Source organism: Malurus melanocephalus, unplaced genomic scaffold (genome assembly GCF_030028575.1).
Source record: "Malurus melanocephalus ecotype Western Australia unplaced genomic scaffold, MMel_1.1 scaffold_451, whole genome shotgun sequence".
In the NCBI taxonomy this organism is placed as follows: Eukaryota; Metazoa; Chordata; class Aves; order Passeriformes; family Maluridae; genus Malurus; species Malurus melanocephalus.
The window spans coordinates 151,519-169,630 of record NW_026623683.1 but is presented as its reverse complement, the minus strand read 5'-3'; the positions used below and the strand labels follow the sequence as shown (position 1 = coordinate 169,630).

General features: G+C 39.1%; 1 protein-coding gene across 4 annotated transcripts in view; it reads right to left on the bottom strand.

Moving 5' to 3' along the window:
- The window catches only part of ANKRD27 (ankyrin repeat domain 27), a 53,867-nt gene that overhangs the window by 10,665 nt on the left and 25,090 nt on the right, over nucleotides 1-18,112 (bottom strand). For all 4 annotated transcript variants that reach the window (XM_057380385.1, XM_057380387.1, XM_057380384.1 and 1 more), the window contains exons 11-22: nucleotides 17,169-17,247; nucleotides 16,210-16,342; nucleotides 11,565-11,657; nucleotides 10,662-10,789; nucleotides 10,134-10,216; nucleotides 9,273-9,388; nucleotides 8,439-8,531; nucleotides 7,879-8,076; nucleotides 7,521-7,580; nucleotides 7,278-7,397; nucleotides 3,678-3,722; nucleotides 607-729 (exon numbers count right to left, since the gene is read on the bottom strand). In XM_057380385.1, the coding sequence (XP_057236368.1) occupies nucleotides 607-729; nucleotides 3,678-3,722; nucleotides 7,278-7,397; nucleotides 7,521-7,580; nucleotides 7,879-8,076; nucleotides 8,439-8,531; nucleotides 9,273-9,388; nucleotides 10,134-10,216; nucleotides 10,662-10,789; nucleotides 11,565-11,657; nucleotides 16,210-16,342; nucleotides 17,169-17,247 (1,271 nt within the window). The remainder of the gene's footprint in view (nucleotides 1-606; nucleotides 730-3,677; nucleotides 3,723-7,277; nucleotides 7,398-7,520; nucleotides 7,581-7,878; nucleotides 8,077-8,438; nucleotides 8,532-9,272; nucleotides 9,389-10,133; nucleotides 10,217-10,661; nucleotides 10,790-11,564; nucleotides 11,658-16,209; nucleotides 16,343-17,168; nucleotides 17,248-18,112) is intronic.

Here is an 18,112-nt window from a genome sequence, read left to right as displayed (position 1 = left end):
AAAAGACAAAAAGTGTGTATTGTATTCTGTTCTAATCTCATTCTATTCTACAGAGTGTGGTAAATTAGGCAAAAGGAAATCTTTGCAACTGAAAAGAAAGTCTTTGTAATTATATTTAATCTCTGAAGTGGCTGCAGATATGGCTTGTAGRAAAGATTCCATGCAATTAAAAAAAAGACTTAATCAGCATTACATTGATTATGGGATTAGCAGGTATTCCTTGCTAAACTGATTACTGACAGGTAAGTAGATATGCTGTGCCAGGTAGCAGTGGAAACCAGAGGCTTAGAAAAGGATGTTTATTCAAAGTTGTCCAAACCTTCCTGACAGCACTTCACATACCCTAAAAGCAACTGTGAAGCTTTCTCCCTTCATCAGACATTGAGCAAGTTCATGAACAGTGTTCCTGTATCCAAAATTTTCAACAGTTCAATTAAAAAAAGAACAGTTTCATAAGGTCAGAAGAAGCATGAAAATCTGTATAAAGTTAATTACTTCTCAGACAGAGAGACAGAGATGCTGGGCAATATGAATGCCACTTCCCTGGAGCTAAAATTTATATTACAAGAATATAAATTATTCTTTTTACAGAATGAATGTTCCAACCTTTTGTGCTGGCCCACATTTTGAGCATTGGCATAATGGATGGCAGAATTCTGGTTTTGATGTAGTGGCTGTGTCATCCTCATCTTCCAAGTCTTCTTCCATCCATTCCAAGAGATAACGGACCTGGCATTAAAAACAAGTCCTTCTTTACAGAGTCCAAAGGTTCCATGTCCTCATAAACCTGCATATGTAGGTGAGTCAGATTTGACAAACGACACTTGTGAGTATCTCAGGGAGGCYATACAGCAACCTCCTGGCATCAGCTGCCCCCAGGCCAAATTTAAAAATCAAGTGTTATTGTTGAYAAAGCAGCTAGGAATTTCTCCAAGTACAGCAGTGAAGTGAATTATAAATGACTTCCTGCTGCCTAATCACAACTTTAGTGTTCACCCACTCTCAAATCCTCCAAATCCTGTTAGCTCACATTATTGTRCCAGCTCGTATCAATGTGAATTTTGTTTCATTTTTTGCTTTAAAGAACATAAGAAATTACAAGGATGACAACATTTAACTGATAMCCAAAACTCTGCAGGGGCACTGACTTTCCTTAGGTCTGTCACTCCCCAGGAGCGGGATAGTTTCACTTTTTCCTCAGTGTGCAATGTCTCAGTTTTGAGAGAGAGGCCCTTCAGTGAAGCCTTAGGACTCGGAGCATTCATGTGCCATCTGCACACACTGATGATTAAGGCCCACAAATTTCACATTGCATTTTATGCAATGAAGAAAAGCTGTGCAGGAAATGCATTTTTACCTTGAAATYCATTAATCTACACTTCACTAAAGATATCTCAGAATTAGCAGTGACTGTATTAAGTCTCCATTTCCACTGGTCCAAGCCAAGAGCTCTACAGCTGCTAGTCCCAGGGAATGGGGACTGTGGGATTTCTGAGAGGTTTCTCCCACCCCATTTACCCTCACATTTGTCACAGTGAGCATCTTCTGCTCCTTACCACTGAAGAAACTCTGGGAAACCAACACATTCCTGTGACAAAACCAACACATTCCCGCTACAAAATCCTGGGACAGCCAGTAAGGGCCATACACCTGATTCTGAATGATAAACGTGACTGAGACCCAAATGGGATGTTTTTCACAGAGAATACTGCTTGCCCTGCAAATTCCACTTTGTTCTCTGGAGTAAAAGAAACCTCTTAAGCCTGCCTGTTTGTGAAAGGCCAGCTCAGCAAAGCTTTACTACTTGCTACATTTGTACATGTCTAAAATAAGTAGAACTGTCCCTTCACTTCCCCCTTTCCTGCAGGACTCTCACAATTGGATTCCTCCTCCTTCTGTGACAGCCCAGTCCTGCTGCCCTCATTATCCAGTACACAGCTCCCAAAAACTGATACCAGCCTCTCCCAAAAACCTGAACATACTACTCCTGTGCACACCTTTTTATAATTACACGGCAATAGACATTTTTCTTGGTTTAAAGGTCTTTTTGTCAAAATATTAACTGTACTTTCAAGTAGACATACACTGTACCACCTCAGGACATTGTTCACAGTCTCGTTTGCCAGGTAACTTGTCACCTGAAAGGTTCTTTACATTGCTGATTTACACACTTTGGAATGCTCAGCTGATCACTCTGGGTCTCTGTACCCTCATGCCAACCTTTCAGCTGCTCCACAATGCCTATTTCAGACAAGATATTTGCTTTTTTTCTGTGGTGGATTTGCACATCCCTTTTCCACTGGATATGCTGAATAGAAGGAGAGCACCAAATCCAGTAGCTACCCTGAGACAACATCAACTACATCATAATGTTAATTTTTCTTTTAAATCTTCCAGTTTCACAGAATTTTTTTAAAGCCTTCTCTAGCAAAGCTCAGTTGGCTGTCACAGCAAAAATCTGCAGCAGCCCTAATGACCTGGTTGCTGTGGCTGTTCCTATGGAGACAGACCTCAGGCTGTCAGAACAAGGGCACAGTTTTTAAATACTCTGTTTTTTTAATGGATATGCAATCTGTAACCTTTGCCAGCCAGCTGGATAATTCTCTTCTTATGAACAGCTTTACATGAACTTCAGTAATGAGGAAAGTAAAGCCACAAAAGATAAGGTGATTCTGTCATCTGAATGCATAGACTGGACTTCTATATGCTTCTCATTGCTGGTATCTATTTATCAGTGCTAGATACCAATTTTACAGCAAGTTATAGCACRATACTTAACTTTCTTGATGAAGTTTAGATTTTCACAAAGTGACTAAAAACTTAACTGTAATACATTCACATTTACCACTGGCCAGGAAGGTGCCAAATATCACCACTGTACACACTACACACACTACCACTTCCTGAAATTACTTAAGGGCAGACTTGGAAATAATTATTTATATTAAGTCACATTGTAAACCAGGACAATGGTATTTATTCAACAACTGAACAGTTCTTTGCTCTATCAGCTGATCAATTATTTCTATCATGTCCCTGGACTAAAACATGAGACAAACAATGTTAATGTGGCACATATTTTGTGACATGGGTTTGCTAATTTCTGATGCCTGTGTGAGGCTTCACTGGCATCTGTAACTCCTGGTACAAACCAAACCCAAACCGATTTTCCAGGACATGCACACAGCAGAGCAAACCTGATTCTCCCACAGCTTTATGGTTTTGTGACCTACAAGACAATCAACAAATCCACAGCCTTATACACCTTTMCAGAAGCAAAACTTTCAAAGATTCCTCTGTCATCTTCAATTTTTCAGTAGAATAAAACTGGAAACATCTTATTTTTTAGGAATAAAGGCAATAATAAATAAAAAATAGTCAAGACAGGTGATACCACAAGTTACAGAACATCACCTCTGAAACTGGTATCATTATAGCCATCTGCTGTCTATTTGAAGAGAAATCCAAAATGCACACTTGTGAGCCCCACAAGTAATATCTCTGTGCTGCCTACTGTCACCYAAATTTCCTCTTTATAAGAGATTATTACCCAAAGTATTCTCCACTTATTATTTTGTGTTATTTACAAATTATATGTATTATATACAAATAACTTCCTCAATTTAAATGAGATAAAATGGAATTCAATAATCTTCAACAGCCACATTACTACTCACCATTTCCAGATCTCCATCAGCAACTGCTCTCAGGAGTTTTTCCACCTATGTAGAGGAAAAAATAATTTATTTGTTTTGTTAGTATTGGTATTAAGCAGAACACAGAAAATCCTGTGTCCTTTGCTAACCTCCTAAGCTCACGCAGTAGGATTACAGCTGGCCCATTTCATATTTATTGATAAGGTTTTAAAGGAAAAACCTTCTTCCTTTATGGAATACAGAAGCTGTACAAGGCCTGTGGCCATTTGATGATCTCTGACTTGCTTAGTTAAACAGTACTTATCTAAATTGAGGATATGTGCCCATCCCCAAACAAAGCCATGAAAGCTGATAYATATTATTATGCTGCTCCAGCAGCAGCTGCCCTGTGCATTTCTGTGTGAACCTAACATTAAAAATCCCTGCTCAAGGCAAATTTCTACCCTAATAAACACCGATACTGTTTGGACTCTTGCTGAGCTGATCTATACCACCAGGAGGACAAAGGATGGCAGGTTTTAYTGTGCTATTTGAGAAGCAACAGTTTAGGATGGAAAAGATGCTTTCCAATTGTTCCCTTTACAATCTGTAGATTGCTGGTTTATTCCTATGCTAAAACCCAAACATTTACAAATCTGACTGTAAGTATGAAATCTGTTTTTTTACTTAAAAGCTGGAAAGATATAAATATCAAAGGGTATGATGCATTAGCAAAAGCCAGGTGTCCAACTCAGAGAGCTGTTCAGGGGACCAGCATTAGCCCAATTAAGTGTAAGGCCAAGCCAGGTAATGCCTGGGCTCWATTGCTGGGCAAAGGAGCTCTGCAGGGGAAGAGACACGTGAGGGAAGAAGAGGTGGAAGGTGCTCTGCAGTGCACTGGTGCCATTCTCCTGAGCCCTCAGATTGCCTGTGAAAGCAGGAGAAGGAGATTGTCTCCCCACTTCTCTAATTCTCCACTCTCACATGAAGGAGTTGAGATCTMACCTGATAGGAATGGGAAAGGTGCCAGCAAAAGGGCAGGGAGAGTCCATCAGTCCTCTCACAMTCACCTGGCCTCTACAGAACACTGAAGAATCATTTAATAAGCTTTGTGAAAGTCTGTTTTAGCATTAGAACAAATCATTCCAGCACTTTGCTACAATACCAAAACTGCTGCTCTATAAACATGCTTGTTACAATAGTAAGGAATATCCTGCAAGCTGAAGATGGCACAGGGTGACAGCTAGAGTTGCATTTCAGTCTCTATCTAGAAATGACCACCTTGCTCAGGGTGACAGTGGTGTCTAGCAAGGCAAACAAGGAGGAATTAGACTGAAGTTTGTGTTTTATTTCTCTGATCTCTTTCTTCGTGGTTTTAGATAAAGAACAGGACACAWACAGCTGAAAGAGGCCAGATGAAATCTCTCAATTTTTATCTCTTCTGAGGAAAGCTGCTAAGTTTTGTTTTATTACTACCTTTCTCACACAGGATGCAGGTCCTCGAAGTCATGCACTGGTCACTAAAAGGATAGAATCTACGATTCTTTGTTTTTTCTTTCCTAACTTTAAATGTGTAAAAGTCAGCTGTTTAAATCTAAGCCAGGCATTTAAACTCCATCTCTGGTAACTACAGAACAGAATGCAGTCAACAAATAACACCTGAGTGCAACTCAGGTCAAACCAAACATATCTGAGATTAACTCCTCTCTGCAGGTACCAATTCCCCTCCACTGACTAAAGAGGGGAAATAGATGTTAAAATGAAAACAGCTGTCTTCCAGAAGCTGGGTGAGCTGAATCCCAGTCTCTCTGGGATATTATATATATATATATGACATATATAGCTAAAATGGGCTATTTACATCAGGGAGGTTGGTGCCTCCCCTAGATTTCCTCTAATCATACAGGATAATGTCACTGGAGAAGGTAAAGGTCTTAATGATTTTTCAGGAGTCATTTATGCCATACAGGAGGCCTAACAGTAATAGCCAGTGACCCACAAGCTCTGATAATTTCTTTCCAAAAATAACAACTTCCTTACAGTACTAAAAACTGCTTCAGGCCCCAGCAGTGGTACCACATCTGTTATGCAGCTTATAGATAATTTATTAAGAGTACTTAGGGCAAAATGTCTGCTACATGCATTTGCCCATCTTTCCAGTTTGTTTTCTCAATCTTCCATGGAACAGAAGTACCTTCCTTTAAACGTAAAAATAGAAGAAACAAATCTACTACAATTCACTCRCATGCCCAGTTTTTCAGCTGCTGAATAAAAATAGTGCATGGAGATTTTAGTTCCAACAGAGCAAGTCCTGCAATTTTGGCTCTTTCAATTTTCTAAGTCATAATAAACAAGCCTCTGTGAYTGGCTCATTTAAGTGAAGAGCTTAATTCAGTATTGATTAACAAAGATCTGACTGGATCCCCTTAATCCAAGGTGCAAACCTTGAAATCCTGAAATCTGGCCCTATCAGTTTCCTGWTAATTCCAGTGGCATTCCCTTCATRGAACTSTCTCAGCATCAAGYTCKTACCTCTTTGAGCTGGGAGCCCAGGTGAAACTTGGCAAACAGAGATGAACTAAAGCTGGATTACAGAGAAGGTCATTGACCCCAGGGACCTAAGGTGTAAGCAGTTTGTAATCTTTTYCCCTGGTTTGAACTACAGTCTTAGCTCTTGGGTGTGATAAATTTGTTCCTTCAAGGAAAAATAAATCCTCACTGTATGAGGAGAACTTATTTAGAGTGCTTGACTCTGTACAAACAGGGAGGTACAGCCCTGCACTGAGCCTCTCATGAGAACTCACATTGGCGAGCCAAAATTTACATCTTTGTATTTCTTCTGTATTTTTAGGAAACTGAAACTTTTGGCAAAAGAAGAACCTTCTAATAGCAAGAAAAAATGGAATTTGAATGTAGTGGCGATATTGAGAGAAACAAACACACTTAGGAGGTCAGTTTAGAGAAAAAGATAGAAGAATAGGCAGACTAGGAAAAATAAAAAGAGGCATCAGATTGAGTGATGGTATGACAATCTTAGGAAGGGATAACAGAAAGTTAACAGAATGAAGCTGAGGGCCCACATGAAAAAATTCAGAGGATGCCATCTGGTGTGGGCAGAGCAAAATCAGCAAACACATACATGCAAGATTTCTAATATATAACCTGTACTTCTTCACTTGTTTCAAAATTGATCCCTATGCCTACATTGAAAGTTTTTTTTAACACTCCTGGTTGCTGTTTGCCAGCTTGCCTTTAGTCATCTCTTTTCCCTGACAGATTTTGTAAACTAAGAGTGGCATTCAATTACTGGACAGGACAGCCAGGTCCTTGGGGCACTGACTGCCACTGTGATTTCATAAACCTCACCAATTCTCAAATTATGTAGCTGACTTCAATAAATATGAACAACTACTTCAGAGATGGTGTCARTTTTTCCCCAGAAATAACCAACAGAGCAGTCGAAACCATACAAAAATAAGTGTTCAGGTGCTGAGATGACACGCTCCTGAGGACAGCAGCTATCATTTTCCAAACTATACACAAGGCCATTCCTGAAGAAGTATTTTCAAACACTCTGGCAAAATATCACTTCTCTAGATTCCTTCACTTTGCTTACTGTCAAAACTTATACCTCAGTCTTACCTCTTTATAACTGTTTTTTACTTCTTCTTGCCTTATATCAGTTGATGCTGATGACAGGCTTGAGACAGATGATCCTCTGCTGAAAGTTTCTGCTGAGTGCTGAGGAGACCTAAGTGGTGACTTACAGTTGGGAAAAACACACAAAAATCAATCAAACAAGCAAAAATCCAGAAAAGGTTACAAATCAAATTAAGGAGGTTAAGCACAGGCAAGAGAAGTTGAGCAACTGGCATGGGCTGTTACCTCAGAAGCACTCTGTCCTCTTTCAAATGTTAGGTAGTTTAATTCCATCAACGACAGAATCTGCATAAAAAATCAAAGAGAACCAATGGAACTCCACTTAAAGAGGAATCTACAGACTGAAACACAAATTAGCTGACAACCTAATATTAGTAGGTTGAGCAGATTAAAAGTACCCATTTACAAGTTCATCTTCTATCCTACAGACTGTATTCCTGCTGCTGGAGTTAAAATCTGAACTCTCTTCCTCAGAGTGAAACACGTGTTTCTCTTTAATAGTGAAACCCTATTAGCAATGAACATCTACAGCTCTGTGGTGTTGCATCAGAAAGAAATGAGGCTGGAAGAGAATRAGGAATACCTTGGAGTTTAATGCACACTGTAGGGAAGTCTCTTTCATGCGGTTTTGAATTTCTGGGTTTGCCCCATTTTGCAAGAGCACTTCTATGATCCCTTGATAGCCCCAGCGAGCAGCAATGTGCAGAGGAGTGTCTCCCTTCTCATTGCCAATATCCAGTCTGCAGGAATGCACATCGTAGTACACTAAAGCCTTGACACACTGGAGACAAAAGGAAAGCTATCAATAAATTATAGTGTTGTGTCTCAGTTCAGATAACAGGCACAATCCTGAAAGGTTTGTTTTTATTGCTGTTCGTGGAGCCCATTGCCTAAAGAGCAGGCTTTAGTGGTTCAGTATCATTAAATAAAGAGTTAAATAATTCCATTTGCTATCTTTAATGTGAACTCAATTAAAAATTGCTACAAACTACCAAATAAAGTCCTAATTTAGACCATTAAACAGTTYAGCCTTCTAATATTGTTATTTACTYTTTAAAATATGTAAGTTTAGTGCAAATTTGCATCAGTTTAATTCCATTCCATTAGAATGCCCATTTGGTTTGTTACAAAACAATTACTTACATCCTCATGACCGTAAGTGCAGGCTAAATGAAGTGGAGTATTTCCATTATTGTCCTGAACATCAGTACTTGCCTTATAGTGCAATAAGAGCAGCTTAAAAGAAAAACAAAAGTAGRCATTTAAGGAACTGAAAAATTAATGTACAAACAATTATTGCTCTGCAGATTCCTTTAGGGTTCTGGCATGATGAAGCACTTCATGAAACTKTAGCTATGCCTCCTGCTTCAGACAACACCCTCTTGCATTGCAGTACTGTTTGTGCTCTATCCTGAAACTAAAAAATCTCTTCTTACATATTCAGAATTTTAACTGAAAAAAAATGAATTCTCTACTGCAGCAAACATCAAAATATATTCACTACATCATTTACTTCGTAATTCAAGAGACTATGCAAGTGAAGACCCAGCTTAATTTGAACAAAGCTAATTGAAGAATATCACAGACATTAAACTGAAGCAGACAATAATTGCTGTAGCTACACAGTCTATCCTAAACACAGTGTGAAGTCATTTAACTCAGTCCAATGACTGCAGTGGTTGTTTTATCTCAAGCAAGAGCAGAGATGCTCTCCATCTGTATTCTGTATGGGACATTTGAATTAATAAAGTGGATGAATTATCAGGCATGCATAGCTGTCAACTGGTTATTACCAATGGCTTAAAACCTTGCAGTGTAAGAAYAAAATAAAATATTGTGCAAACTACAGTGATGGAAGACCCTCCATTCTGACAGCTCACACAGTTCTGGTAAAAGCTTCTCAGAAGATCCAAATGACAGTAACAGTAGAAGAGCTCAGTAAGAGTCATGTATTTATTATTTAAGTGTTGTGCTTACTGTAACATTTTGATATCCCTTCTGACAGGCAAGGTGAAGTGGAGTTGAACCGTGGTAATCTGTAGCATTGACAATGGCTCCTTTGGCTACGAGTAAATCCACTAATGAAGTTTGACCTTGGAAAATAAAGCATTCAAAGAAAGGAGGAAACTTTGCATGAGAACATTGCTACTTTTCAAATTCAAACACTGACTATAAACCAAGACACCCTGCATCTCTGCATACCATGTTTCTGTATACTGCATATTCCCTGCCTTGGTATTCAGGTTTTTTTGTTATAGATTACTCAAGGTCAAAGCCCCATAAAAGAACCTCCAGCTAAAAGCAAACTATACTTGTATCCCCTATGAGTAACAGAAGAAAATATTTGGATTCAATATAACAACAAAAAAGGTAATTACGAATAAGAAACCACCCACTAAGAAAATAAATAAATAAAGCTTCTAATAAAATAAGGATCAATTACATAATGAACATTACAATACAGGTGTTACAGACCTACTGTGCATAACCAACTGCAGGAGAAAGAAAAGTCATTTCTCAATCTGCCAGTCCTTTAAATCAAGACTGGTTTCTGATGACACATTTTTCTTTTTTGAGAGCTGAAGAAAGCACAACTATGGTAACCATCACAGCAAAAATAAACAGCCAACAAAGAATAACTTAGCCATAAGAAACTGAGCTTAAAAGAATGTACAATAACTTCAGTCTGTGCCTAGATAGAAATAGGAAAGTTTCAAGAGCAAAGAAGCATTTTCATGCAAATTCCAACTTTAATACAAAGGTGGAAAGCATGCTGACATAAAGATCCAAAAGCATAAGAAGTAGAAAACACTAGTGAAGAACTGCAAGCCCACTCACCACAAATAGCAGCGATGTGAAGTGGAGTATATCCCCGGTCATCCCGGGAAAAGGGGGTGATAATGGACGGGTCATTCAGTTTCCTTTAAAACACAACAGTTTGAAAGCAGCTCAGTTACCCAGGTGGTGGTGGGAAGGAGAAGAGAAAGGAAAAAATTGCCAAGGATGACAAAACCAGACTTTGGAACTTTTTATCCTTTTACATAGAAAAATTATTCCATACAGAACTTCACATTGTGTTAAGATGCAGGTTTGCCCAAGATCTGTAAGTTTGATTCAAGAGAAGAAGCATCACGTTTCCCAAAGGGCATGTTTCCCTCCATCACAGAACTGCTGGGTTCCAAAGGATTCTGTATTCTCCCAGTATTTGTTCTGCTTTTCCAAACCACACACACATATGCTCCCTACTAYATCCTGAAGTGCTACCAAAATCCTCTAGAACCAAAAGCAGCATACTTTCTGAAGTAAATCTTGGATAAAGGCTTCTACACAGCTTTCAGTGTATTATTGGRGACCAAGAGTGCTCACCCAGAAACCAGCTTCTCACATTTGTCACAGTAACAGAGCGGGTGACACATTTTCTGTACAATGTCCTTATCACTGTCACCTTGACTTAGCAGCCGCTCCACTTCCTCCTGATCACCTGAAGCAATATGCTACAAAAAAAAAACCAAAAGAGAGAATCAGGAACCAATATAAAAGGCCTCTTTTTAAGAAAAAAAAATCAAGAGTAATTTACAAAATGAAAGGAAGCAATTATGAAAGACGTATTCAAGCAWTAGAAAGCAGAAATGAACAATGTCACAGCACAAAACCCCCTAATGGGCATTCAGTATTAAAAAGAAACTGTTCTTGGCTTACTTCACTTTCTATAAAAAAATTAAAACAATTCCTATTGTTCTCTTTAGATTCAATCATGAAATTGAGCTCCCTCTGYGCAAAAACATCTCTATAAAATTACTAAGTCTCCAGCCATAAGCTGTGAACACATATAATTAGAAGCTCTGCTTTGTACCCTTGTATATGCAAAATTCTTTTAGAATGACAGTAGGAGATTAACATATAATACGAAGTAGCTGTCAGGTGACCACATTTAAATTATTTCAGAAAACTCTTTCAATTTCAAGCACTAAAAGCTGTGAGACACAACCAGATAGCAATATCACATCTGTGCTTTAAATGGGCCAAACAATACCAACAGCAGTGGCATTTCATTCTCATTTGCTGCTGTATTTCATATGCTGAAATCCTTAAGATTATATTAAGTTAGTAAGGCTTTGGCACAGAAATGTACCAGATTCATCTACTAAAACACATTTCACAGTACTAATGTAATTAACCCTTCCTTACATTCCAGAAAATTGCAGAAAGGGAGGAATATAAACATGAAATATGCAAATACATACATATTCTGCCATAAAAGTTATTAACCTTAAACAAGCAGTCTATTGGTGCAGCAGACATCTGGGACAACAAGTTCATCCTTTGTCTTAAGAGCAGCTTGTCACACAGACTCTCAGATTCCTAAAAATAAAATAGATTTATTATCTATACAGTTATTTACAGGCAAAAGTGCAGTACCTTAACAGTGGAATTCACTTTTAAAAATATTAAATGCAGTATTTACTATGTATGAATTATCAGAYACGTGTGAAATCTGAATCGAGTTTAATTTTTAAGATTCTGAGGCTTAAAAGACTGTGCACCCACAGAAATAATAAGTAGATGTTCACCAGAATATTCCTTTACTGAAATCTGCTGTYATTTAACTGAAYSATAATGAAATTATGGCTGTACCATCTAAAAAGAATAGAGCAAAACTAAAAAATACATAGCAAAGACAGCATGTTCTGTAAGAGGCTCAACAGAGATTTGTCAAGAGGAAAAATTTAGGCAAATTCATGTAAAACATGTCTAGTGGTGGCTACTGAAAAAGATGACCCAGATACAACTCTGACTGAAAGAATTGCTGAACTCTCTGCTGCTTGCTGAAAAACAGAAGATTTCACCAGGCACAGCATAGCTCTGCTGCAGATTCATTTGTGCGGTATTTCTTTCTTGGTTTGAGCTGAGCAGATGCAGTGCAACCCTTGCATCAGCACTTATCCTCTAAGACAGCTGAAGAGACACTAAAGCTTATAAATGCCTTCAAAACCAGGTGAAAATCATAAAGTGGAGTCAGATTTTGAAATGGCAGCACCGACCTCCCATGAAATAAAACAACCACTGAAAGAAAATACTTTCTAAGAATGTGGATGGAAACATTTGCACATGTCAGTTCACCATAGGGTTGGCAGCGATGCTGCTGCTGGATAATGACTCCCTCTCTAGAAACAGAAAGACTTCAACCCCCATAAAACAGAAAACCCTGGATTTAGGATACACACCCATGTACCAGGTAAACTTGGATGGTTCAGGACCTGGGCTAAGGCTTTTGCAATTAAGGTCTGTCAGCACCGGATGTGAATGAGTAAAACCAGTCTGACTCCACTCCTAACATTAGTAAGTCAGCATGAAGTTTAAGAGTGTCACAAACTGCAAATAAACAAGATCTGAGTTCAGATTTTTTAGAAATCAGACTATGTTTCAAAATCAACACAGATGCCTCTCATAAAGCTGTCTAAAAAAACCCTCAAGAGTGTAGCAAATGTCATTAAAACAGATTTGTGAGGTCTGGAGATAAAAGTTTCCATCTGTCCTTCCCAGTAAGTTGTTTGTATTTAGACACCAAAAGGTGACAAATATTCACCAATCTTTTCAAATCTAAGTACTTTAGCTAAAGACACCCAAGCATATTTTTTCAGAATTACAAGGCATATAACACTGGTCTCCTTGGATAGATTCCATGCTGTGAACAGGAATAACTTCCCTAAGTAATATTTGATCAAAAATYTAACTGCTGGTACAAATTTCTGATSTCCAGTCAGAATTTCTAGTGTGGATGCTCACGGACAGTTTTATACTTTCACTATAGAGAATCTAAGAACCACTAGCAAGAACTACTGCAGTTTTAGTACAGTTCCTTCCACAGTGTGTCTTCAAGAGAAGTGTTCTCCAAGTAAAATAATTATTTTAAGAGAGTCGCATGAGACAACAACCTTAAAATAGTAATATATATTTATTATATAAATCAGAATAAAAAGAGCCCAGGTGAAACCACATATCTTCAATAGTGAAATATGGAATCACAAAAGAATCAGATATTGGCTGAAGCATTAAGCAAAGCATTTGGGCCTTCAAAGTCAAAACTCCCTTGGACCAGCTTTACTTGCAGAGCAGAATTTTTTTTTAAGAGATTGCTTTGAGTGGGCCTGTCKGGTATTTTAAGTGTATGCTGTCTAGAAAATACACACCCAAACATAAATCTTTTTACCTAATACTATACTGCATAGAAAAATTAACTGTTTGTACCTAAGAGTGTACCTGTGTAATGATCTACTCAAAGCCATTTTCACAGATTACAACTGATGGCTTTGAGCAAATACAGGTGGCAGAAGCCAGGAGAGTAGTCTTGAACTCAAAGTAAGGYTAATAAAGTGTTTGGTGGGGTGAGGGAGCAGGGATCGTTTCCCCATCTCTTTCCATACATGAAATAAAATGCTGCCTACTCCCTTTGGCTGGCTTGGACTCCCTTTTGTTTTTGTACATCACTTCAATCCTCTGAACTAGAGAGTCTTACTGCACATTAGTAGCATCCAATACTTAGTATTAGRAATTTTAATTGAATAATGTTGACAATTCCCAAAAATAGAACTGACTGTCTCATCTCTTACAGCCTCCTCTCCTCCCCACAACCAAAGTGTCTCACAAAGACTTACATGACCTTGGGTGAAGGGATTTGGCAAAAACGTCCTAAGTGCAATTCACTTACTGCCATGAGGGTGAGAACGTGCCCATTATCCCACAGGGTACATTAGTGCCCTGCTGAGCTCTCTTTCTGCAGTTAGCTTCATTAGGGGTTGGACAGCAGCAYTACTCAGCTGCCAGAAGCTCCATCTGAAGCCAGCTATAAAATTAAGCACAACCACATAAGGGGCTGTAACGAAGCCCCAGGGCATAGCACTGCTCCTGCTCCCCTTCAGTTCCACACCCCCTTCCAGYACAATCTGGAAAAGGAAATCATAGGGCAGCAAGATGACAGCTGCTGCTGCTTTAGAGCTCATCTCCTTCACCAGAGATTAAAGGAAGTTAGCTCAACTGGTAACTTCATGAAGAGCAATGCTCTCCTACCTCCTCACTACCCTTTTTCCATTCCTGCCTCACTTTCCATTCCTTCCTTAGGCTCTCTTTTCATTGTGTGCCACCTTCTCCTACACTGAAGCAATGAGTGGTGGTCTGGCTCTTTTCAGCTGTGTTGAAGATAAAGTTGTGTCACCCACTTCATCCTCAGGGYTCTGCTGCCTTCCAGCCAGACTGACTCCAAGGAAAGGCAATACAAGAGGATTTTTATGGCACATTCACCCTGAAGTGAGGAAGCTCTCCAGGTCTGGAGCTGATCCAGCTGAAGTCTGGGCAGAAGCACTTAGAAGAGCAAGCCCTCATGGTGCAGACACCAAAGCCCTCATTCAGACTTCTCAGACAGTCTATCTTTCAAGACAGGTGCCTCCCAAAGAAATAAACATAGTACAACAGTGGAACTTCCGTTATCACCACTCAAATGCAATCCCAGCATAAAATCCTGCTGATCTTAGATACATCAAGACAGATCAGGCATTTAATAGGAAAGAGTCTTTATTCTAGAAATTTAAGGGCACTACATTCCTTTTTAGCTTGCGGGAATTGTTRTGGAAGACAATTCTACTTTGGTTTCAGTTCTCCATTCAGAGCTCCAGCTTTGCTCTTTGTATATTGATTGTGAATGACAGCCAGGTGACTGCAGGAAGCAAAATCACATAGCAGGCTGTTTCTTTTAAACTAACATTTTTATTTTTTTGAATAATTCAGTACAGCATTACAGACAAGAAATACTACTCACTCTTTTACACAACATGAAAGTGTTGGTTCAATTTTTTTTTTTAGTGTACAACATAAATCTGCACAACAGGTTCATGGAAAAATCCCAGAGAACAACAAAACCAAAAATAGCAAGAGACCAAAATGTTACTTTAAGTGCTTCTTTAAGACTATGCCCCAGGTTGTCCCATCCCAAGCCCTGCACACTGAGCCATTTTTCTGCAGTTAGATTCCAGTGCTTTGCAGTTGGGCAGAGACACATTGAATTCACCCTGGTTCCGAGTTCACTCCTTTTGATTTCCACATCAGCTCAGGAAAACCTGGGTTTACAACAGCAGAAAATTTTACAGGAGTGGTAAGAATGGATTTGTTGATTAAATAATCTCCAAAGTTCTTAAATGATAGAAGTTTCTAAAGTCACATCAGCATCCCCCTTGAGTGGCCTGCAGGGATGTGACCAGATTGACAGCAGGTCTAGCTGCCAGCAGGAAATCTTTCATGCATCCATAAACTTCCTGCCCCTGCCAGGTTAGAGATCCCAAGAGCCAAATRTGACCTTCAGACACCACCTTATCACAGCCCTGCACTCCCTCTAAGCCATCAATTTACTSCAGTGCTGTAACCTGCACTGCAAACACATGGAATTCTGGGAGTATAAAGATGTACTGAATTATTCTRAATTACGCTATCTTCACTCTGCTGGCACAGCTAAGCTTTTCAAAATCACACAAATTTAGGCTCTGCTTGCTCTCATGCACTGCACTGCTTTCCCAGAATGGTGGAATACAAGCAGGAGATGGCAAACATACTAGAAACTCATCTGTAGAAAACAGTGCTGTCATTTSTCCTCTAATCATACAAAGAGGCAGACTTGGCACTTAACTACTTCCTCAAGGAGTACACAATGAACAGTTAGTAWTGTACATAGTTAGGACTTTGCTACAGTCATTCAGGTAAATTTAGCATTTGCTTCAGGTAGTCACCTCTACTCATTTATGTTAAGCCTCAAAAATGGAATTCTAATGTTAGTTATTTGTATCCTCTGGCTGGATTTACACCCACAGTAGGACACAGAACTACAAGATAACAAACAGACATTTGAGAGACTTTAAGAGTAGCTTACTGTTGATCTGTCAGAGAGGTTGCCTTGCCGTATGTAYTCTATGGCAGCCTCAATTGAGGTCAGGCAGTATCCCAACTCATCCTTCACTGAACTGCAGAGCCTGAAGTTCTTTATGTAACTCAAGTTGGCCATCCTGGGGGGAAAAAAAAAAAGCCATGAACCACTGAAAATAAGACACTAGCATGGCATAYTGCAGCTCATTATAGGCAATCAAGACAGAAAACATGCATGGGTTAGGAAWAAGCTTCTAGAAAGCTTCTTAAGCCAGCAATACTGTCACTGTTCTGAGCTTGTAGATTGATCAGAACTCTACTTATCTCTTCAATATTCAATAAAATGTTATTAACTGGATAGGAGAAGTATGAAGGATGAGATAAGGACAACAGTGGGAGATTATCATCTTTGAACTGAGTGAAGAGAGGTTTCAAGCACCTTAAGTACCACAGGGATAGCTGCAAGTTAAAGCCAAATGTGATCTCAGAGATATGGGATTTATCAGCAATGAAAATCAGTTCAGGTACAGCTGGAAGTTTAGACAGACTTTTAGTGAAAATGAGGAAACATGATGGCATAGACTAACAGGAAGTAATTAAATATTCACGTCTAGTTTCTCTGTAAGAAATAGCCTAAATCTTGAAATGCATAAAGGTGCCACAGCTCCCAACAGAGATGAGAGAGAACCTCTCAAAGGAGGCTTTGCAGATTGGTAGAGAGTTCTCCTGCCACTACAACTTTTTTTCTAGGCCGGCAATCAAAAAGACACATCCCTGATAGGTCCTTAATTTAGCTACTCGTATAACACATCTTTGCTATTTGTCCTATAAACATTTTCTGGATGACAACAGGACCTCTAACACTTTTTTATTAACTTATTAGTTTATGTTCAGAAACATTTGACCTTACAGCAGCACTACACATAAGATGGTAACTAGTTCTATATTGTCAAAATAGTTACATACCAGTTTGGGATTTCRGTTTTTACAAGCAAATACAGCAAAACAGAAAGAAGATCATCTGCACACATGGTTTCCATGTTAACTAAAAAAAAAAAAAATCAAATTTGGTATTAGTCATGTCATGGTTCAAATCAAGAGCATTAAATTTAACAGGAGTTCTGCTTTCTAAGACTAAGGGCCAGCTCTACTAGTAGAGAATGCACCAAGGTTAAGTTTAAAGGCAGGCCTCCAAATGTTCTCAATCTCTCACCGAAACAGGCTGCCAGCTGCCATCACACAGAGACAGTTTGTGCAATACAGACTGCAATATTTGAGTGGAATCCCTCCCTTCCCACACAGCAAGAGCCAGAACCCTAGCTCAAGACTTCTGCAGTTCTGAAGGGCAAAGACTATGCTCAAAGTTGGTACATTTTTCCATAACCCAGCAGTCTTCAGGAGAAGAGATGAAGTGGGAAAAAGCATAATTCACTGTGCTACTCTATTTGCTTTKCAGAAGTATCTTCTCTTTTCAAGCTAGATAAAGTAAATGCCAGGTTAAGGGGACTGTGTTTTCACTATCACAGAAACATTTCTGCAATCCACTGCACAGTATTTGTTTGGCCCCACCCAACACTGGATTTTGCAAAAGATGCATCTCAAGAGTACCAATCTCAAGATGTCAAGGAGAGGATGGACAAATACATAAGGATCTAGCAGCAACCTCCAGTGTTTAAAATGGATCACCCCCACTTTCCTGGCAGATGTGAGTTTCCCACATACCCAAGCTAAAACCTACACATGCTAACCCAGTACTGACAAGAACCAGTACTGACACATCTACCTCACGTCCCTTTTGCTCTCTTTAGAGCCCTTAGAGACTCCAGCTTAATTGTGTTTGATCCAAGTGCTATCCAAACAGTTGTTTATATACTGAAGTGCTTTGTGTGCAATGGTTAAGTTTAAAATTA